Source organism: Opisthocomus hoazin, chromosome 29, assembly GCF_030867145.1.
Source record: "Opisthocomus hoazin isolate bOpiHoa1 chromosome 29, bOpiHoa1.hap1, whole genome shotgun sequence".
NCBI classification, from domain to species: Eukaryota; Metazoa; Chordata; class Aves; order Opisthocomiformes; family Opisthocomidae; genus Opisthocomus; species Opisthocomus hoazin.
In genome coordinates this window covers 1,025,128-1,045,758 of record NC_134442.1, presented here as the reverse complement: position 1 = coordinate 1,045,758, position 20,631 = coordinate 1,025,128, and the positions used below count along the sequence as shown (strand labels likewise).

The window sequence follows — 20,631 nt, the reverse complement described above, 5'->3', positions numbered from 1 at the left end:
TGACTTGGTTCCTCCATGGCCTCCAGAAATGGAGATTTCGTCCCAAATAGAGGGCTCTGGGCACTCCAGTGGAGGCTTTCAGGTGTAAAAGAGGGCTTGGGACCCTTCAAAGTAGAGTTTAGACCCGCCAAAGGATGGCTTGGGGCTTAAGAATGCAACATTGGGCTCTGAAAATGGGGCTTTGGAAATTACATTGAGGCATTGAACCCTGAAATTCTGATGGTTTTAAGCCCTGAAGTGATGCTTTGGGTTTGAAAATCAGAGCTTTGTGCTGTTAAAATGGGATTTTAGACCCTCAGAATGAAGCTTGGGACATTAAACAAACAAGACTTCTAAGTCTAAAGGAGCAGTTTCGATTCTACATGGAGGCTTTGGCTCCTGAAAAGCAGGCTTTTGAAGCTAAAGATGAGGGTTGGGTCCACAAATGGAGACTTTGGACCCTATAAACAATGCTTTGGACTCTGAAAAGGAGGCTCTGCACCTTCAAAATGATGCTTTGAGCCCTTAACATCAGTCTTTAAACCTTAAAAGGTGGGTTTGGAACTTAGAAATGAGGATTTGTACCATAGCAATGAGGATTTGGGTCCTAAAAAAAAGGCATTAAAACCTACAATAAAAGTTTGGACACTAAAGATGAGTCCTGGAGACCAAGCGCCACCCCCACCCCGTCCCTTGGCAATGACAGACTCACAGCTGAGGATGGTGGCCCTCTTGCAAGGGCGGGCACTGGCGGCGGCGAGGCAGAGAGCGGTGCAGAGGAGGTGCAGGCGGCCTCGCTGTCGCAGCCCTCGTGGAGGCAAGGGCAGGTCTGGCCCCGTCTCAGCAGGGCGGGCAGCGTCAGGAAGGAGATGATGTGCAGGAGCTGTGGGGATGGGGGAGAGCATCAGCCCTGGGACGCCCCTGCTTCGGGGGGCAGACCCCAGCCCCACATTCCCCCCGTCCTCGCCATCTCAGGGCAGACGCTGGACGGCAGCCACGTCCTGCCCCTCCTCACCACCCTGCAGGCTGCTGCGGGGTCGCTGGGGCTGCGGGGAGGGGATGTGGGGGAGGCGATGGCCCCAGGGCAAGCATCACCCCCACCCAGCCTTGTCCACCCCACCGCCACCCCGGCGGCCTCAGCATCACGGAGACGGGGGGTTCCAGAACACGGGGACAGCTGGGGGGTGCAGAGGAGACAGAGAGGAGCGGTGGAAGGGGGGAGGAGGGGCCCTGGGCCTGGTCCAGGGGCTGCTCGGCCTCGGGGCAGGCCCCACAGGAGCCATGGTGAAGCTGGGCCTGGCTGCAATCGGGGCCCGCCTCCTTCCCATGTAGTCTTGGCCGGCAGAGGTCGGGAGGGCTGTCAGTCTCCTCCCCTGAGGTGACGCTGCCTCTGATTGGCCCCCTTTGCTTTCAGGCTGCCTTGCTGGGTGCCTGCCCTTCATTTGAAATGTGACCTCTGATTGGCTACCTGGGCTGTCGCTCTGCCATGGTGTGGGGCCCACCCTCCCCTGAGGTGCTGCTCTCCGCTATTGGCTGCCTGAGGGGCCGCTCTCCCCTCCTCCGGTGCCTGCCCTGCTCCCAGGCGATGTGGTGATGAACTCCACAGGGTGGGCTGGGTGCTCGCGGTGACCCTGTGGGCACGGCAGAGCAGGGAGCTTCCGCTGGGGAGGGAGCGGCAGCCATCGCCCCGTCCAACCGCCCGCCCTGCAGGGCTGGCCCGGCCTGACAGCAGAGCATGGAGGGCACTGCCCAAAGGGCTCCTGGGCACGGACAGACCGGGGGCACCGACCGCCTCTCAGGCAGCCTGTCCCAGCGCCCGGCCGCCCTCTCGGTGCAGAAACGGATCCTCGTGCCCAGCTGAACCTGCCCTGACACAGCTCTGAGCCGTTCCCACGCATCCTGTCCCTGGACCCCAGCAGCAGAGCTCAGCACCTCCCTCTCACGTCCCCTCCTGGGGAAGCTGTGGAGAGCGGTGACGTGGGACAGGGAAATACGCGGCTGTGGGCAAGAACAGACAGGTTGGGGCCCCTTAAATGAGGATTTGGGACCGGAAAATGAGACTTTGCAGGTGAGGACTCTGGACTGAGGCACAGGGAATCTTCCCCGGCTCAGGACAAGGCTGCGCCATCCCAGAGCACGCAGGAGGTGGCCGCCTCTGCACCGCGGCACGAGTGGCGACTCGACGGCTTGGCAGGGCGCGGGGCCTTTCCGTGCCCGGGGGTGTCTGGGGAGGGGGCAGGCTGCCTCAAGTGTTTCCCCTCCTCCTCCCCGCCGGGTCTCTGTGCTCCAGTGGGGGCAGCTGGGGCTTTGCTGCAAGGACACCCGGGGTCAGCGTGCGCTGTGCTGCCGTGGGCTGCTGCGAAGTGATGGCATCGGGACGCTCTCCAGGCAACCCTGCTTCCGTGGGTGCTGCCATGTACCATTTTCTCCCTGCCCTGCTAAAGAAGAGACTTCTCCAGGGGGGAGCAAACCCAGCGACTTTTGGGGGAAAGCCTAGCCGAGGGGTCAATGTGTCAAACACAACGACAGCCACATTGTGCCGAGGGATGAGCTGTCCTGCAGGTAGCGGGAGAGGCCAGGAGCGACGCTGTCCGCTCAGCACGCTCAGGGCGCTGCACATCTGAAGGACACTGGGGGTTTGGGCTTGTTGTACCAGCTTTATTGAAACAGAGCCGCGGTCCCAATAGGAGCTGCCGCACTGCCCGGTTCAGCGGCGCCAGAAGCACAGCGCTCGCAGGGTCCATCTCGATGTTGGCTGCGCCCAGGGAGAGCTCAGGATGTGGATGGTCTGATATGCCAGGGCACGGACGGAGGGTTCGCAGTCTTCCTTCAGGGTCTGCATGGCTGTGACCGACAGAAACAGAGCCGAGATGAGCCCCCGTGCCTGCAGAGACCCCCCGGCATCCCCTCCAGACCAGGCTCCCTACTCACCGCTGCAGATCTCGCAGACCATCGCCCTGTTCTGCATCCCCAGGGGCCGTGCAGCAAGCCCTAGGCACAAAGCTGCGTCAGACCCCCCGCTCCCCAGCACCTTGCCGGCAGCGAAGCCCCCGGCCCTGCCGGCTCGGCTGCACGCTCTCACCCCCTCAACAGGGTGACCCCCGGGAGGAGCAGCAGCCAAGGGGGGCTGAGCAAGGTGCCCCCAAGCCCACCGGCATGGGCAGCGGGGCAGAGGGAGGCCCAGGCCCCGCACGGGGCAGCCGGGGCTCCGGCAGCCCCAGGGATGCTCCTCGCTGCCAGCGCAGCGGCGGGGGCTGGGGCCAGGCTGCCCAGAGAGGGACCGGGGGCGGTGGCTCACCGATGAACCTGATGGCCGCCTCTCACACGGGGGCCTGGGCATCCCGCAGGTACGGCAGGCTCTGCTCCAGGTATTCCTCAGCCCTGCTCCTGTCCCACGCCAGCTGCAGAGAGCACATGGACATGGCCACATCGCAGAGCCTCCCCGGCAGGCCGGAGCAGGCCCTCCTCCAGCACCCACCGTTGCTGAGACCCAGGGAGCAGCCCTCACCCAGCCTGGGCCCGAAGGCTTGGGGGTTGTCCTCACCAAGCACTCGCCGATCCTCCACGCCTGCTGGGTCCACACCAGGCGCTTGAGCTGCTTCCACCTGAGGAGCTTCGCCGCAGCCAGGAGGGCTTCCCCGGAGGCCTGCAGAGCAGCAGAAAATGAGAGATGGCACCATGGCCGGGGAAGGAGACTTGGCGTCCCCCACTCTTGGCTTTGTTCCTGGGCCAATCCCACCCTTAGGAAGCTGGGACGTGCCCTGGCCCACGCGGCTGGGGCTCTCTTCCCTGCACCACTGCTGAGCTTTGACAGCTGTACCTTGGACACGCTCTGCATTTGGTCACTCATGCGCAAGAACAGCGGGAGCAGGCCCATTCGCTCATTGGTCTTCATCCGCCTCTTGTTGTTCCCCCGCACAGTCTTCATCAGGTCTCTGAAGAGGCTGATGGAGAGCTCTCTCAGCTGGCTGAACTCCTGGCAGGGAGAAGCACAGCAGGACTTCAGCAACAGTAGCTCTCTGCCCAATGTGAGCAGAAGCGTTAGCATGGCTGATGGGAGGGGAGGTGCTCCCGAGTCGGATTCTGCTCACGGGAGCTGTGGGCCAGACCTGCAGCCACAGCTGAACGGCCATGGGCTCGTGAAAGGCCACTCAGGAGATTTCCTCCAGGCAGAGCCTGTGCCTCAGAGCGCTCTCCCAGACACCCAGCACTCCCCACCAGCGGCACCAGCCATGCTGGAGAAGAGCTCCCCATGGACGGGCTGAGGAGGAGACCAGGGGGCTGGTGCTCAGCAATGCCTCCGGGCCATGCCCCACCAGCTCAGCCTCAGCCCCTTGCCTTGGGGTCTGGGGAGAACGTCTGCTCCTGCCCCGCAGTGCAGCTGGGCAGCCCTCAGGGCTCTGGGAGCAGCTGCCAGGGAGAAGCTGGGCTGGGCTGCAGAACCCGAAGCCATCCCACAGGAGCCCGGGGCAGAAAGCAGAGGAGAAGAGGCTGCTCCAAGCGCTGCTCGCAGGGCTGGGCTGAAGGGCAGCTGCGCTTGCCCAGTGCCCATCTGCGGGGCTCAGGCTGCCCCATCAGCCTCACCTCATCAAAGAGCGGTAGGAGCTTCTCTGCCAGCTGCACAGCGACGGAGCTGGCCTCCCTCTTCTTCAGGCGACCCATTATGTTCTGGGTAACAACCAGGGCCTTTGTCTTGATATGTTCATTACCCTTCTGCAGGACCTCCATCAGGTGTGGCAGGAGGACCTGCATTTTTCTGGCCTGTATGCAAAAGAGAACTTCCTTCTTATGAAAAGGTCTGTGCCTGGAAAGGTCCCCAGGCAGCCACTGGGCCCCACCACGGCAGGGAGGGTGCTTGGAGCCGTCACCCCACCGCCTGACTGCCAGCCAAGGCCAAGCCACCACCTTACCCACCACCCCAGGCCCTGGCTGCTAACATGCTAACGCAGCTTGAAGTGGCTTCAGGTGCCCGAGACAGGTAGCTTTGGGAGGGAGGGAGGAAGGGATGGAAAGGGAGGCAGAACAAGGCCTGGTGGGGCCGAAGGCAGGGCAATCCAGCCACAGCCCACTTGCGTCCATCAGCCACAAGTCAGGGTCTTCCATGACCACATCCATCACGCTACTGGCCACCTGTTTCTGGTAGACGGTTGTGTCTCTCCTCTCAGACAACTGGTAGATGGTTGTGTCTCTGCTCTCAGAGACAGATGGGATGTCTGTCCTCTCAGAAGGATGGAGGTATTTGCCCAAGGTTGTGTCTCTCCTCTCAGACATCTGGTAGATGGTTGTGTCTCTGCTCTCAGAGACAGATGGGATGACTGTCCTCTCAGAAGGATGGAGGTATTTGCCCAAGGTTGTGTCTCTCCTCTCAGATATCTGGTAGATGGTTGTGTCTCTGCTCTCAGAGGCAGATGGGATGTCTGTCCTCTCAGAAGGATGGAGGTATTCGCCCAAGGTTGTGTCTCTCCTCTCAGACATCTGGTAGATGGTTGTGTCTCTCCTCTCCGAGACAGATGGGATGACTGTCCTCTCAGAAGGATGGAGGTATTTGCCCAAGGTCTATGGGAGGAAGGCATGAAGCAAAGACAAGTCACACCGAGTACCCTGATTGTGCTGCTGAGCTGGGCAGCGCAAGCAACCCTGGCGAGAGATGCCCAGCAGTGCTGGTGGCAGTGCCCGCCAGAAAGCTGGCAGCTGGGGCTGCAGTCACTGCACGGGGAAGGATAAGCACAGAGAGCCCCAGGGTGAGGGAGGAGGCTGGACTAGTGGACACAGTGTGCTGGCCCTACAGAGAACCAGGGCTTGCTGGTGGCCAGGAGCTGCTGCTGGGACACTGGAGTGCAGCCCTCACATCCTCCCTGCTCGCGGACAGCCAGAACCCTCTCACCTGGGACAGAGAGGCCACGCCATCACCACTGATTCTGGATGCCTTTGCTCACCCAAGCCCCCCGCTGAGTCCACAGACAAGAGCCCCAGCAAGGGGGGAGCTCATTACCTCGGTAACGTGACGGGCGCTGGGCAAAGAGCGCAGGGAGCTGCTCTCCGCTTCCCACTCCGCTTGGAGCTGCGCCGTCTCTTCTGGCAGTGCCGTGCCCGCAGAGCGGGGCAAACGCACAAGAGTCCGTCAGACACAGCAGCTGGGCCAGCAAGCTTCCCAAATACTGGGAAGAGCTCTGACCTGGGAGTGGCTAAGGAGGGAGGTTATGGCCCACAGTCAGGGGAGGAGGTGGTGCACGGCGGTATCAACGAAAGGGCGACCCGGCCTCCCGTGTCTGTGTGCCAATGATGCTGGCCTGGGAAACTCCCAGGAGCTGAGCTCTGCGTGCTGTCCCACCGTTCAACCATGGCTGGGATAACGGTGATGTGGGGGACAGCTGACACGGCTGGAGGGCTGCGGGGCAGGGATTCAGGCTCTTCAGGGCAGAGGGGAAGATGTGGGCTTGGGCTGCTCCTGGGTGAAGGAGCAGCTCTGGCCAGATGGGACGATGAACAGTCTGGGAGAGAGCGTGTGGGCCAGCGGCAGAGGCCGTGCTGGTGACATGCTGGTGCCTCCACCAAGCACAAGAATGGCCCATCTCAGCACCCAGGAAGACAAGCAGATGTATCGGGTGATGTTGGTGTGTGGATGGTTGCAGCCCACCACAGCTTCTCTTACATTTTTGCTGGCGGTTGAATATGAAGAGGGAGCAGACAGCCACAGTCTCCTCTTCCTTGAATGACATGTGGAGGAGGAAACATCCAGGCAGCTGTCCGAGGATCAGGATCTGGATCTGTCCGCAGGAGGCAGGGCTGTCCTCTTTCTGAGCAGCCTGGGCAAGGGAGGAAGAGCAGTAGAAAGGATGAGGACAGGCACCTGGGGCCAAAGCCCTGAACCCCAGAGCGTGTTTGGGGGGCTTGGTGCAGGTGCGTCAGAGCTGTGCAGGGCCCTGCCGGCCCCAACTCCCAAAGCAGCTCGACCTGGGCAGCAGCCCCGCGCAGGGAGAGCTGCCAGGCCTGGGCTTCCACCACGCTCCCCGGGCTGTCCCATCCCACAGCGCACCGGGGGCAGAGCTGGCTCCTGGCACAGAGGGGGGTCCTGGAGAGAACAGCCCATGGACCAAGACCCCTGCAGCAGCACAGAGGCCGGTGAAGAGCCCAGACCCGTGCCCAGGCTTGCCCTGCAGGCACCTCTGAGCTGCTGGCTGCTGCGCTGGGCAGGGAATGGAAGATGGTCTGGCTGACAGGGGCCCGGTCCTTACCTTCAGGGAGTGATAGTTGTCCAGCAAGTGGCTCAGGCTCCTGATCCTGCCCAGGGTCCTCCTACGCACCACTACTGCTCTCTCTGAGCTGGTGAAAGGCAACAGCATCTGGGAAGAGAGAAGCACTGATGAGCCCTAGCGGCAGACACCCGCTGCAGCAGAAGTAGCACTGCTCAACTCCCACACTGGATTCGCACGGTCCATCAAGGCTTCCTCTGATCTCCTCCAGCAAAGCCTGTGGTGCGTGCCTCGCAGGCTTGAGACAAAGGCCCCAGGCCAACCTTATGGCCCTGCAGGGAGGCGGAAGCCACCCCCTCTGCAGGCACTGTGCCCCAGAAGAGCCTGGTGGGCAGCCCCTGGTTACCCAAGGGAGGTGGGCACCCTCCCCGCAGTGTGCTCTCTCTGCATGGCGCTGCGGTGGGGACTGTCCCCTCAAGAGCGGACACCCCCTGCCCTAGGCTGAGGAGCAGCCCCTGTGGAGCCGACTCTTTGCACATGCCAGACCTGCAAGATATTCTGCAGCTCCTCGTCGACTCTGCAGGCAGGACAATTCAGCACCAGCTCCTCCAGCATTGTGTACATGGCTTTCAGGGTCTGCAAGGAAGGCAACGGGTTGTGGCAGCCTTTCCTGTGGTCCATGGCACCCGCAGGAGACTTATTTGAATGCGCAGTGCGAAGGGAGGACTCCCGCACTGCTTCATGGTGCTTGGGAGAGATCGAGGGGCAGACCGCGTGCTGTGGGAAGACCATCTTCTCGGCGATGTTGATGAGGAATTTGTCGCTCAGTTCTATTCCTCCTCCTCCTTTTTCTCGTTCTTTGGGGTTTTGCTGCAGTTCTTGGACTTTCCACTGGCGTTTGTCCTTAGCTTGGTTGGCCGCAGGTGGGATTTTGGTAGCGGAGACCGCCCTGGAGGGACGCAACAAGAGAGGTCTTACCTAAGGATGCTCGAGGGGTTCTCCTGAAGGGCTGGAGAAGAACCAGCCTTAGGGAATGGGGTGGGTCCTGGCAGCTCCACCCCTCCGGGCATTGCCTTCCCCCCATGAGCGTTCGGGGCTGGGTCAGAAAGCCGTAGAAAGGTTGGGATTGGAAGGGACCTTTTAAAGTCCATCGGGTCCAACCCCACGGCCATCAGCAGGGACGTCTTCAACTGGATCAGGCTGCTGCAAGCCACGTCCAGCCTGACCTTGAACCCTTCCAATCACAGACTCCTGGAATGGTTGGAGGTTGGAAGGGACCCTTCAAGGTCCATGTAGATCAGCAGGGACATCTTCCAGTAGATTCAGTTGCTCCAAGCCCCATCCAACCTGACCTTGAACCCTTCCAATCACGGACTCATGGAATGGTTTGGGTGGGAAGGAACCCTTCAAGGTCCCCCCAGTCTAACTAGATCAGCAGGGACATCTTCCAGTAGACAAGGTTTCTCCAAGCCTCGTCCAACCTGACCTTAAACCCTTTCAGTGATTTGAGGTTGGAAAGGACCTTTCAAGGTCCACCCAGTCTTCAACATCTTCAAGTAGATGATGTTGCTCAGAGCCCCATCCAACCTGATCATCAACATTCCCAGGGATGGGGCGTCTCCCACCTCCTGGGGCAGAAACGACCCCGTGCAGACACCAGAGTCTTCAGCCTCACCTGCCCTGGGACCTTCTCCTCTTCTGCCTCACTGTGATATTGCAGCATGGTGGTACCGGACTGGTGGCCGGCCTTGGGCTGTCGGCAAAGCGAAAACCAGGAAATCCGTCTGGAAGCAAGGAGGAGACACCTTGTCAGAAGAGCGTCGCCGTGACGGTGACACGCAGGGACCTTCTGCTCCCCTCGCAGCCCCTATCCGGGTTTGGGAACGAGGAGCTGGGTGACGCCGGGGGAGGTCATTTCCGAGGAGGAAGGGTCTTGGGTGACCTTCCTCCCACCGTACTCTTGAGGATATCCCACCCTGGGGCTCCGTTTTGGTGGAGGCAAACGAGTCATTAGGAGAAATTACCGGTGAGTTCCCTGTCTGGTTTCCTGCGCATGGTGGAAAGGAACCGGGAGCTGCCTCACCTTCATGGCCTCCTCCGAGACGTGGCAGAGTCTCTCGTCTCATCCACTCCTCATCGTGGGAGCCGCACCTCAAGGTCTTCTTGGGTGGTAGTTTGGCCGCAATCTCCATTTCAAACCTGGAGGCGAGGAGAAGACACTGGCGTAACCCAAGAGGCGCGGGCAGATGTTTGGCGTTGTCGTGAAGGCCATCGTTTTCCCAAGCCCACCACCTTTTCCCAAGCCCACCACAGTTTTCTCAAGCCCACCATGTTTTTCTCAAGCCCACCTCATGGACAACCCAGAGAGACGGAGTCACCAGGCCACCACGGGAAGAAGGCATTGCCTAAATCGCCCTCTTACCCGTCAGATCTCCCTTTTGGGAGCGACTACGACCTGAGGGCATCAAGAGGCCACCCGTGGTCACAAGGACCAACTGTACCTGCGTCAAACAGTGGCTGCAGCCACCGACGTACTCACTCGGGAAAGACGATGGCACGGCCAGATGAGGTCAGTGAAGCCACAGGTGTCCGCCACGACTCCATCATGTCCAGCAGCTGGGGGACCTGTCATGGAGGAGCCAAAACATGGCAGGATGTCCTCAGCATGGGTGAGGAACTCCACGTTGGAAGAGCCCAAAGGTGGCAAGATATCCTCCTGATGGATGAGGCACCCAGCGTTGGAGGAGCCCAAAAATGGGAGGATGTCATCATCATGGACAAGGCACTCAACATTGGAGGAACGTGAAGAGGGCAGGACATCCTCCGCATGCCTGAGAAACTGAATATTGCAGGAGCCCAAAGATAGAAGGACATCCTTCTCATGGACAAGGCACTCAGTGTTGGAGGACCCCAACAGTGGGAGGACGTCCTCAGCATGGACAAGGCACCCAGCGTTGGAGGAACCGGAAGAGGGCAGGACGTCTTCAACATGGCTGAGGCACTCAATATCGCAGGAGCCTGAGGCAGTTGGTAGGACGACTGTAGCTCCTTCTTGGCCTGAGTGGTTGGCCATGTCCTGGTGGGCCACAGCCGGGGACGTCGCCATTGGACCGCCCGTGCCACGGAGAAACCACAACGCTCACCTTGAAGATGACTTTTTCCAAGTTCTCCTTCCCAGAAAACGCCTTCATGAAGTTGTAATAGAACTTCATCTGCACCTTCGTGCCATCGATCAGCAGCACCCCAACGTCCTTGAGGATGAAGGCGATGTTCTCCCGAGTCCCCAAGCAGTGAGAGAGCTGGGACGTGGTGCCGTGGATGCAGTCCTCCACCTTCCTCCGGGACACGGAGGCCTCCGTGGCCACCCTGAAGTATTTGAGGGGCTCCAGCTCCTTGTGGCCTGGAAAAAAACCCACATGAGGATGGAGACGCTCACGCCATGGTCCTTCTGATGGCGTTTCCCATCACGTCACCCAGAAAAACCCCATTTTTTGGACTTCTCTGATGAGCGGGAGTTGCTTTAGAGAAGAATTTCAGACCCAGGGAAGGGACTCCATGACTGCGTGACCAACCAAGATCTAATCCACCACCTTACCAGGCAGGTAGGCCTTGTCGTCCACCAGGTTGTGGACTTCCGGCAGGTTCCGGACCTCCGCCAGGTTCCTGGCCAAACGAAACACCGGCCAGTGGATAGTCACGACCTCCTCTCCAACCTGGATCTGCTCACTGACGAGGTTGAAGCACCCGAGGGTGGGAATTCGGATCCCCTGGAGCAGAAGAGAAGGAGCGAAAGGTGAGGACTGGCCAGTGGGAAGAGCTGGAGGTGGCCGTGACCACGGATGGTGCTTCGGGATGGATCTTGCCCCCCTTCCTGGTTCAGAGACATGAAGGCGGGGCAGTGGCGAGGGACGCCAAGTCCCTCTGTAACCAGGGTGATAGAATCAGTTGACCATAAACAAGAACAGTGCTGCCATGTTCCTGGTACAGCCCGACCCACCTGGACATTAGGTCTGGGAACAGAGGTCTATTCTCCAGGTAACCATTAACGCTAACCCTAGTGGGTAATTGTGTTTTTGTCAAGAGAAATGATGGAGTGTGGTTCTGTGAAACGGACTGAAGAGACTGACCAGGTTTGCCAAGATTGCGAGCCTGATAGGTAAAAGGTGATTGCGGCACGGGGAGATGGTGACCACTGACTCACTGACCCCCTACTCAGAAAGGAACAATGGCAGAGGGTGACTGAGTCTGCGCAACAATTCACGTGAGAAGCGAGAAAAGGCATCCGGGGGGGTCTCCAGCCACCAAGACCAGCCCTGAGGTCCAAGAGCACCTACCAGAGGTGATCCCACCCTCACCCAAGCCCTTTTTTGTCCATCGACGGGGGAATTTTGGGGCGAGTTTCCAGCTTTTTGGGGTGGGGAAGAGTAAGTGTAGGCCACGCCATGGGGCGATGGGGGTCACCCCACATGTCCGGGTGGGTCAGGAGGACAACGGGTGTTGGACTACCTTGTGCAGCAGGAGACGTTCTTCAACGTAGGCAGCCACCCTGTCCCAGATGGCTGTTCGCTCTGGAAAGCAGAAGAAAACCAGGTCACGCTCACCATCCACCACCACCCCGCGCTCCCACGCCTCCTCCCGCCGCGGTGTGGTGGCAGCGGCAACGCATCGTCACAGTCGCCTGCCCCAGATGGTGCCACCCCGGATATGGCCGCAGCCCCGCATCTCTCCCACGCGACCGTTGGCCACCACGATGTGGCTGCAGGGGAGGTGGGTAGTTGTACCTTCAGGGGTGATGCTGGGCATGATGGAGGTGTGCCCCACCCCCGCCCCGTTCCAGAAGTCCACCTTGGTCCGCCGGACGGTGACGGGTTGCCCCTTCCCGGTCATAGCCACGGGGGAGCTCATCCCTGTGTTCCTCCTCCGGGGGCTCCTCCAGAGTGAAGGCCCCACCACCGCGCGACCCCTTTTTTACCCCTGTGTGGGCGTGTCAGAGACCCATAGTGACATCACAGCCACCACTGTTTCGTTGCTCACGGTGCGTGGCACCCACAGACCTGTTGCCATTGGTGACAGGGCTGCCACCGGCTTCTTCCGCCATGGCTGGTGCCCACGTCACTAATGTCTGTGCTGTCTTGGTCCCACAATCCCTCTTTGAATCCCGCTGCCACCATTATCGGTGGCTTGGTCTATTGAACCTTCATAGACTCCTCGAATAGATTGGGTTGGAAGGGACCTTTGAAGGTCCACCCAGTCCAACTAGATCAGCAGGGACATCTTCCACAAGATCCAGTTGCTCCAAGCCCCATCCAACCTGACCTTGAACCCTTCCAGTCTCAGACTCAGAGAATGGTTTGGGGTTGGAAAGTTCTTTGGAAGCACCTTTCAAGGTCCACCTAGTCCAACCCCCCAGTCATCACCAGGGACATCTTCCAGGAGATCCACTTGCTCCAAGCCCCGTCCAACCTGACCTTGAACCCTGCCAATCACAGACTCATTGGATGGTTGAGGTTGGAAGGGACCCTTCAAGGTCCACCCAGTCCAACTGGATCACCAGGGACATGTTCCAGTAGATGGGGTTGCTCCAACCCCCATCCAGCCTGACCTGGAACCCTTCCAGTCGTAGACTCATCAAATGGTTTGGGGTTGGAAGGGACATTTCAAGGTCATCCAGTCCAACTAGATCCGCATGCTTGCTTGGAGCAACCTGGTCTACTGGAAGATGTCCCTGCTGATCGAATTCAACTGGGTGGATCGGGGGTGCCAGAGCATCCGCCGGCTCAGTAACAACCGAGCAGGTCAATCCTGTGAAGGATTCATACAAAAGCCCCCTTCCAGCACAGCAGCTCCAACCATTACCTCCTCCTGCTGCCCAAGGCTTCTGGCACCTTCTCTCTTCCTAGCTAACCTAAATAATGTTATATCTTCAGCTGTTCCCCTCCTCTTACAGCTCATTAGGACTTCTAGAGAACCCGTCCAACCCACCATTAACCTCTTTCCACACCAAGAACTGGCTGTTACTTTGGACTCCAATTCCCACCTCAAACAGCTTCCATCTCCAGGAGGACTCTACCCCTCGCCCTTGAGGTGACCAAGTTTCTTTAATAGCCTCTTCTGAGGGACTTTATCAAAAGCCTTTTGAAAGCTAAATAAAATTCTCTGCACCGTATTTCTCCTTTCCCCAGGATTTTGTTATCGCATTTAAAGGCTCCTGACAGGCTAAGGCTGAGAAAGCTTTTGGTTTTGAAGGTGATTTCCTCCTCCTAAGCAGCAAAGCTCTCATTTTGCCTCCTTAATTGGGCCAGCAAGCATGCACAGCTCTGGTTTGGTTTCCTCGGGCAGCTCTTGCTGAATTTCCACATCGCTGCTGTCAGGGTGTTGGTCTCAGCGCTGCGTTACCACACTGCAGTGAGCCGGTAAGCTGCGAGGTTTGGGGAAGGAGCTCCATGCCGCTGCTGCGCTTGTCCTGGACCCGGGCAATCCCACCACCTCCTGTTCCACGCAGGGCTCTGTGCCTCAGGTTCAGGGGTGTTGTTTGAGGGTACAAGGTCAGCTCAGCCCTGCCCAAACCAACCAAGGAAGACTGCTGGGCCAGAACAGGGTAGTCCAAGGCAGAGAGAGAGTTTTGTTCCACAACAAGCATGGAAGGCATCAGAAGTAAATTGCACTGGGGGGGGGAAGTGAATCCATGGCATAAGTGTACTCAATTTTCCCTCCCGTCCTCACTCTTCCCACCCACCCATCCCCCTCCATCAGGTCTCAGGCAGGGACAGAAACTGAGCTTGGCAGATTTCAGGTTTGAAACTCAAAAAAACAGCATTGCTCTCTTTACATACAAGCCCACCACCACTGAGAGCACCTGCTTAGTTGTGTGGCCACAGCAGGTCATCTACAAAGCATGTCCAAGGCAGCATGTGAAGATTAAGGCCACCCACACCCACCCTGCCCACTGTTCCTGCTTAAAACCTGTATGAACACAGAAGTCAGGCTGCAGCTGTTACCAGCCTTTGGCCCAGAGCTACAAAGTGGGTCAGGAGAAACATCAAACCTGCCTGCTCTGACCAGGCCTCCATCCTTACCTCATCTGGAAGAGTTTCCCTAGAAGCCTCGAACAAAAAGCTGCTCTGGAGCTTCAGAGATGTCTCAAGTCCACATCCAAAGACAGCAGCTGTGGTTTGCTCCTGCTTCCACTGGAGCTCACTGCCTGCTCTGCCACTGTCTCCAGTGGGGGCAGGACTGGACTAAGGGGAAGTCCTCAGCAGAGCAGGTTTCAAGCCTCTGCACAGCAGCCAAGGCCAGAGTGCCCAGCCATGGTGTGTGCCAGGTCTCTGAGAATCTGCCAGAGTGAGGCATCCCAGAAGACCTTTCTCCAACTGTGATGGAAATTGTCCTGCAGGTCACTTGGCTCTGGCTATGGAAATGGACATCTGCAAATGCTCTGCAACACATCTACCAAGAAGAGGCCTTCAAGGCTCTTCCAGGAATTGTGCAGGGAGAGCGAAGAGGAGATGCCAGGCTGAGCTGAAACAGAAGCAGTTTTTTTTTCCAGGCTCTGTTTTAGTTTGTTTTCAAGCAGAGCAGTAAACAGCTCTACCTAGGCCTGCACCGCCCTGTCTGCCCAAGCCTGCAGCTGAGGCATAGCTCCTCCTGCCCCCAAGTGCCAGCACATCCTCAGGCCACCCCACACTGGGGCAATCAGGGATGCCCGAAACCCTTCTCGCCACACAAGGGAATCCCATTTTTCAGGCTGCTCTCCTGTCAGATCAGGGATGTGCTTGGCTCAGGGCAGGTTTTAGAGACTCATTAACACTCTGCAATGAGGCCTGGCAGCAGCTGATTTGATTTAAGATTCATTTCCAGGCTGTGATTTAAGAGAAGATTTGCTTAATGTTCTCTAACAGACTCTTCTGACTGGGAGCTTGAGTGCTGCCTAATGACAGCCTTATTTATTGTAATGTCTTTGCAGCGCAGAGTCTAGAGGAGCTGAGCAGGAGCACAGCAGCTGCCAGCAGGTGCTCAGACGGCAGGGGAAGCATCCCTCACCACAGAGTGGTAACACCAGGGCATGCATTTCTTTATCCAGGACAGCCAGATACTGCACCACTTTTCTGCTCTGAGGTCAGCAAGAAAGACCACTCTCTGCTTGCCTACGACAGACGGTGCTCATCTCTACATATCTTTTTAAGCACGACAGGAGCAACGCTCCTCTTTCTCCCTGTTGCAGTACTTGAATGGTGGGAAACGCAGAAGTGCCTGCTCATCTCTAGACTGGTTAAAAGACAATTTGCAAGCAAGACTCCCAAATGCTCCTCCCCATTTCCCAGTTTTGGGCTTCCAACTCAAAGGCTAAGCCTGTTTTCCTCCTGCGAAGGGGGTGGTCATCATCTGACATTTGTAAGCTACCTTGAGCTTCTGAGCTGGATGTACCTACCCCACGGCCGAACACAGAGACAATCACCACACAAATGAAGACAGTAGGTCAAGCAAGGGTTTGTCATATTTTAATGACATTGATCTTTGGTGTTTCCCTCATTAGCACTCACGCTCTCCCTGTCCTTCCTCCACAAGCCTGCTAGGGATGGAGAGTTACAAATGAAAAGGAAAATCACATTTGAGACTAAAACCAAAATGCCAGAGCCTTGATATCTCCACTATAAACTACCTGTACAAGGTCAAGCTTTCACATGCAACACCTTACATCACAGACCCATACCTCACAGCCTGGCCTGGAGCTGAAAGACGTTTCCTGCCCCCTGCCAAGGAGGTGCAGCTCAGTCCTGGCACCACGCCACTGGGACGGCTCATTCACGTTAATACTGGCACAGCTTAGAACATCCTTGCACGAACTGCATCCTGACTAGAGAGCAGCAGCCGCTGTCCCTCTACCCCTCTGTACAGAAGCTCTGCTTAGGTTCCCACCAAGTGCTAAACTAACTCTCTAAAAAGGAAAGATCCCCAACTGAGCAGCAGATCCTGAGCCATGCAGCTTTCGCCAAAGCCCCGTTCTTCCCAAAAAAGACCACAGTGCGGGCAGAACAGGTCTCAGAATAGCATGCTCCAAAGGGCAAGCAGTGGTGTGCCATGGAGCGGGGCTATGGCCTGAAGACTCCTCCACTCCAGCGATGGAGCTGGAGCACCACGCCCAGGTTTGCCCAGTAGGACTGCCTGTCTCCAGAAGGATGCTGCAGGCCTTCTTCACTCTACTCACCAGCCCCCAGGCATATAAGGGCAGGAAAGAGGAAAGGAAAGCAGCTTTACAAAGGATGACACTGACCGAACTGCAGGGTTAGGGCTGAGCTCAGGGGATCCCATGGGGCTTCAAAATCTGCATGATGTGCAGCCAGTATGGTTCATATTCCTGCCAACGCTTTGGCAGTGGGAATGTTGCAAGTGAAGTATGCTTTCTTCCCCATGGCTTCCCTTGCAGTCCTTGTCCCTTCCCACTCACCCAGGATCAAGGAGCCCTCTGAACCGCCAGCATCCTGTCAGAGCCACACGTCCCTACTCTTCCAGCTCCTGGCCAGCTGTGAGGTACAGGTCTCTGCTGAGCAGTACAAGGGTAGCACCAACACACGGCTCAGTCTCTCCCTCTTCTGCCACTCCCCACTGGTGCTCTCATTCCTGTAGAAGTTGGTACTGTCAGGAAGATGGTTATTATTAGTTAGGTCACCATACTCAGTTGGTCCCTCAGTGTCCATGGAGGACTGGGCCTGCTCCAGCATGTCCAGATCCCCAGCGCTTTGTCCTTCACTCCCACCAGGGGCTGTCCGCGGGCTCAGGCCATGCTCTGACAGCTGCATAGACTCCGACAGGATCCGTCCCTCCAGCTCGGCTGCCAGCTGCTGTGAGCTGGACTGCGGTGCTGATGTGCCCTGAACGAAGGCAGACTCTGCACCAGTCTGAGAGCTGCGGTGGATCCGGTGGCTCACAATGATTTTGTTGCCAAAGCCGCCCATGGACGCCATGGTGGTACTCTGCTCCTGCTGGACCACAGCAGTCATGCCACCTTCTGCCATCAGCCTTTGGATCCTACTCAGGGCATCCTTACCACTGGCCCCATATTCTGGACCTTGACCTGCAAGAGAAAGAAGCAGTAGCTTTGATGCACAAGGCAAACTACAACAGAAAGAGAAAGCATGCTGGGTAGACGCATCACACAGTGCGCATGTGCTAGGACAGAAGATGAGTTTTGTTCCAGAGTGTCCTGGGTTTGGCCAGGACAGGGTGAATTTTCACCGGACTCCAGGAAGGGGCACAGCTGGGGGTGCTGACCCCACCTGACCAAACGGAACAGGGTATTCCATAGCATGTGCCACCATGCTGGGTTCCAGTGGGGGGCAGCTGGGTGCGGGAACTCACTCGCGGCTCGGGAGCGCGGGCACTGGTCCGGTCCAGGAGAACGACTCTCTGGGTTGGGCGGTTTGTCTTGTGCTTTTCTCCTCATCTGTAACGTTGTTGTTGCTGTTCCCTCTGTTTGCTGTTCTATTAAACTGCCCTTATCCCCACCCACCAGTTTTCTGCCTGTTTCTTTCCATTTTCCTCCGCACCCCGGCGGGGGGGAGGGGCGGCCACATGGCGCTTTAGTTGCCGGCGGCAGCCAAACAAGAACATTAAATATGGCACCCAAGTGTGGCGCGGAAATAACAGCAGGGCTGAGAAGCGGGAGTTAAAACAGTTTTCTTAGATTTTGTTAAATTATGTTATACGCATTTTTCTGTGTCAGTTAAATAGTCGCTGGTAAAAATGCTTATGACTTTGATCAAATGTCTCTGGTATTTAAACCCATATTTGCTTTATGTGTTCGTTGCCGTGCTGTTTATTACCTTGGGGAAAAAGTCAGACTGATGATTTTTCTGTACTGTATGATATCGACTTATGACATGATAACATCACTGTGCATGAAATTAGGCTTGTATTTGCATGTGGCACTGTGGTCATTTCTGTACCTCGGATCCCATCCCGCTCCCTTGCAACACGCCCAGTGCCTGGGCACTGCCAAGCCCAGCTGAGAGACTGCTCGCGAGAGGGCTGGGCTCACGCCACGGCTTCCTAGCAGCCTCCCGCCCGACACTCCTTGTGCCCAAGGCGTGCTAGGGCAGTCGCACCCACCGTAGCGCTGCCTTCCTCTCTGCCCTGTGCAGCAGAAGGCAGGCAACTGCTGGGCTGCTTGCAGCACGGGGCTGCGCTCCCTCTGACCCCTCTCTCCACCTGCCTTGCAGGCACATCACCATGTGGCACGTGGTGATCGGGGCCAGCCACTTGACTCAGCTGGGCCCTGAGACCCAAGTGCGCACTATTAAGCGGCTACTGGTTCACGAGCACTACTACAACATCACGCAGAGGAACGACATTGCCTTGCTGGAATTGGACCAGCCTGTCCTGTGCGGCTACTACGTGCAGCTTGCCTGTGTGCCCGACGCCTGGCTGAGAGTGTCGCAGCTGAGAAGCTGTTACGTCAGTGGCTGGGGTTCCACGACTGCAAGAGGTGAGTTCCCAAAAGGGAGTGGTGTCCTGAGCGCAGGCTGGGCACACTGGGGAGGCGGGGTGGGCTTCCTGACAGCAGAGGCGAAAGCCAGAGTCGGGCTGCGGGGTGCATGCCGATGGAGAGGTGGGCCTGGCCCATTACCCCAAGCAAGACAGAAGGGAGACAGCAGCGGCACAGTGCCTCTGGAGACGCAAAGCCCAGCCCTAGGGCAGGGCTTCAGCCAGACGCCGGGGAGGGGTTGGGGGGAGAAGAGGAGAAGTGGCAGCGAGCTGCTGGCTGTTAACTCCTTTCTGTGCTGACAGCTGGGGGACCAAGTTATGTCCTGCAGGAGGCCAAGGTCCGCCTCATCGATATCAAGCTCTGCAACAGCAGCCGCTGGTACGGAGGGGCCATCCACAGCCACAACTTGTGTGCTGGCTATCCGCAGGGCGGCATCGACACCTGCCAGGTAGGAGCGTGCTACAAGTCCACCCCCAACAGCACAGGCAGCCCTGTGGCAACCGCCCAAACCTGCCCCAGCGCGTGCTTTGCCTGGCAAGTCAGCCTGCCACTGCTGGGTCCCCTCCACTCTTGGGGTTCACCTCCCCTTGCCCAGATGCAGGTCCTTGCCCAGGGCCGCCCTTGTCCCAGAGGCCTGGCTCTCTGCCCACAAAGCCCATCTAGTGCTCTTGGCAGCCCACAGCTCCAGAGCCCAGTCCTGCAACATTCCTCTTCCACACATCCAGGATCACTGTGCAAAGAGGACAGAGAGAGAGCCCTGCCTGACTGGCCCACCACCCCCTGCCAGACAAGCTTCTGTAGGCTCCAGCACCTGAGCAGAGCCTTTGTGTGCAGTCAGGACAGCTCTGGCAGCTGCTGCGGGAGAGAAGGAGCCAGCCAGAGTGCTGACCGGGGCCACCCAACACCACCTTAACCCTCTCTCCTCCGCTGCAGGGTGACAGCGGTGGTCCTCTGGTCTGCAAAGATAACACCTACGACTACTTCTGGCTTGTTGGAGTGACCAGCTGGGGGAGAGGCTGTGCCAGACCAAACCAGCCTGGAGTCTACACCTCCACGCAGCACTTCTACGACTGGATCCTGCTACAGATGGGACTGCGCTCAGCAAGAAGAGATAGTCCAACAGCACAGCCATGGAGTCATTTTCTCTCCACCTCAAGCCCCTCTCAGAGGCCAAGGCCAACACCAGCACCAACACAGTCGGGCAGCATTAGCTCCTGTCCATTTCCACGCCAGAAGCTGGTGGAATTCTTTACTCGGCTGAAGGAGCTCCTGCAGTTCCTCAGGGGAAAAAAGGCTTGAGGAGCAAAAAAGCTTGAGCAGCAGGATCAACAGGAACCAGCGCAGGCTGCACTGGACCATGATCATTTCCTTCTGGGGCAATGCCTGCTGCTCCAAAGGCAGGCTCAGCATCAAAGGCCTGCTCTGTGCTGCCCGCTCTCCTCCCCATGCACACAAATGCTGAAGCTGACTTAGTTCTTGGAATAAAGTTACCAGGTTTCACAGTTAACCGTGCCTGAGTCCAATTCACTCTCTTGCGCAAGGCAAGCATTTCCATGCCCGGCAAAATGAGGCTGCAGGCAGTCAAGGAGAGCACAAAGGGCAAGAGTCGCTCAGCAGGGCTGACACCATGCCTGGTCAGACAGGAGCGTGCTCAGAGCCACCATGGCATGAAGAAGACTGGCACATTGAGGCTAGAAAGAGAACGCAAAATAATGATGTGACATGCAGACAACTCTGGGGATGATGATTAGGACCTGGTTGAAGCATCTGCTAATTGGAAATATGAAAGAAAGCTGGCAGGAGTTACAGTGCCATGAGGAAGAGCCAGATGTCACCAGAAGTTAAGGGGGAATGGTGTGAGAGGTGGCCAGACTTCAGCAATATCTGAAGGAAGAGCTGGGGTCATTCTGGAGACAACATCACGCAGAGGAACGACATTGCCTTGCTGGAATTGGACCAGCCTGTCCAGTGCGGCTA

General features: G+C 57.8%; 1 protein-coding gene across 1 annotated transcript; it reads left to right on the top strand.

Annotated features, from left to right (window-relative positions):
- The first annotated feature begins 18,398 nt into the window (after window positions 1-18,398).
- Window positions 18,399-19,953, top strand: LOC142364755 (acrosin-like). The gene is made up of 3 exons (XM_075444882.1): window positions 18,399-18,654; window positions 18,957-19,102; window positions 19,588-19,953. The coding sequence occupies exons 1-3, from the start codon at window positions 18,399-18,401 to the stop codon at window positions 19,951-19,953; spliced, it is 768 nt and encodes a 255-aa protein (XP_075300997.1).
- Window positions 19,954-20,631: the final 678 nt, after the last annotated feature.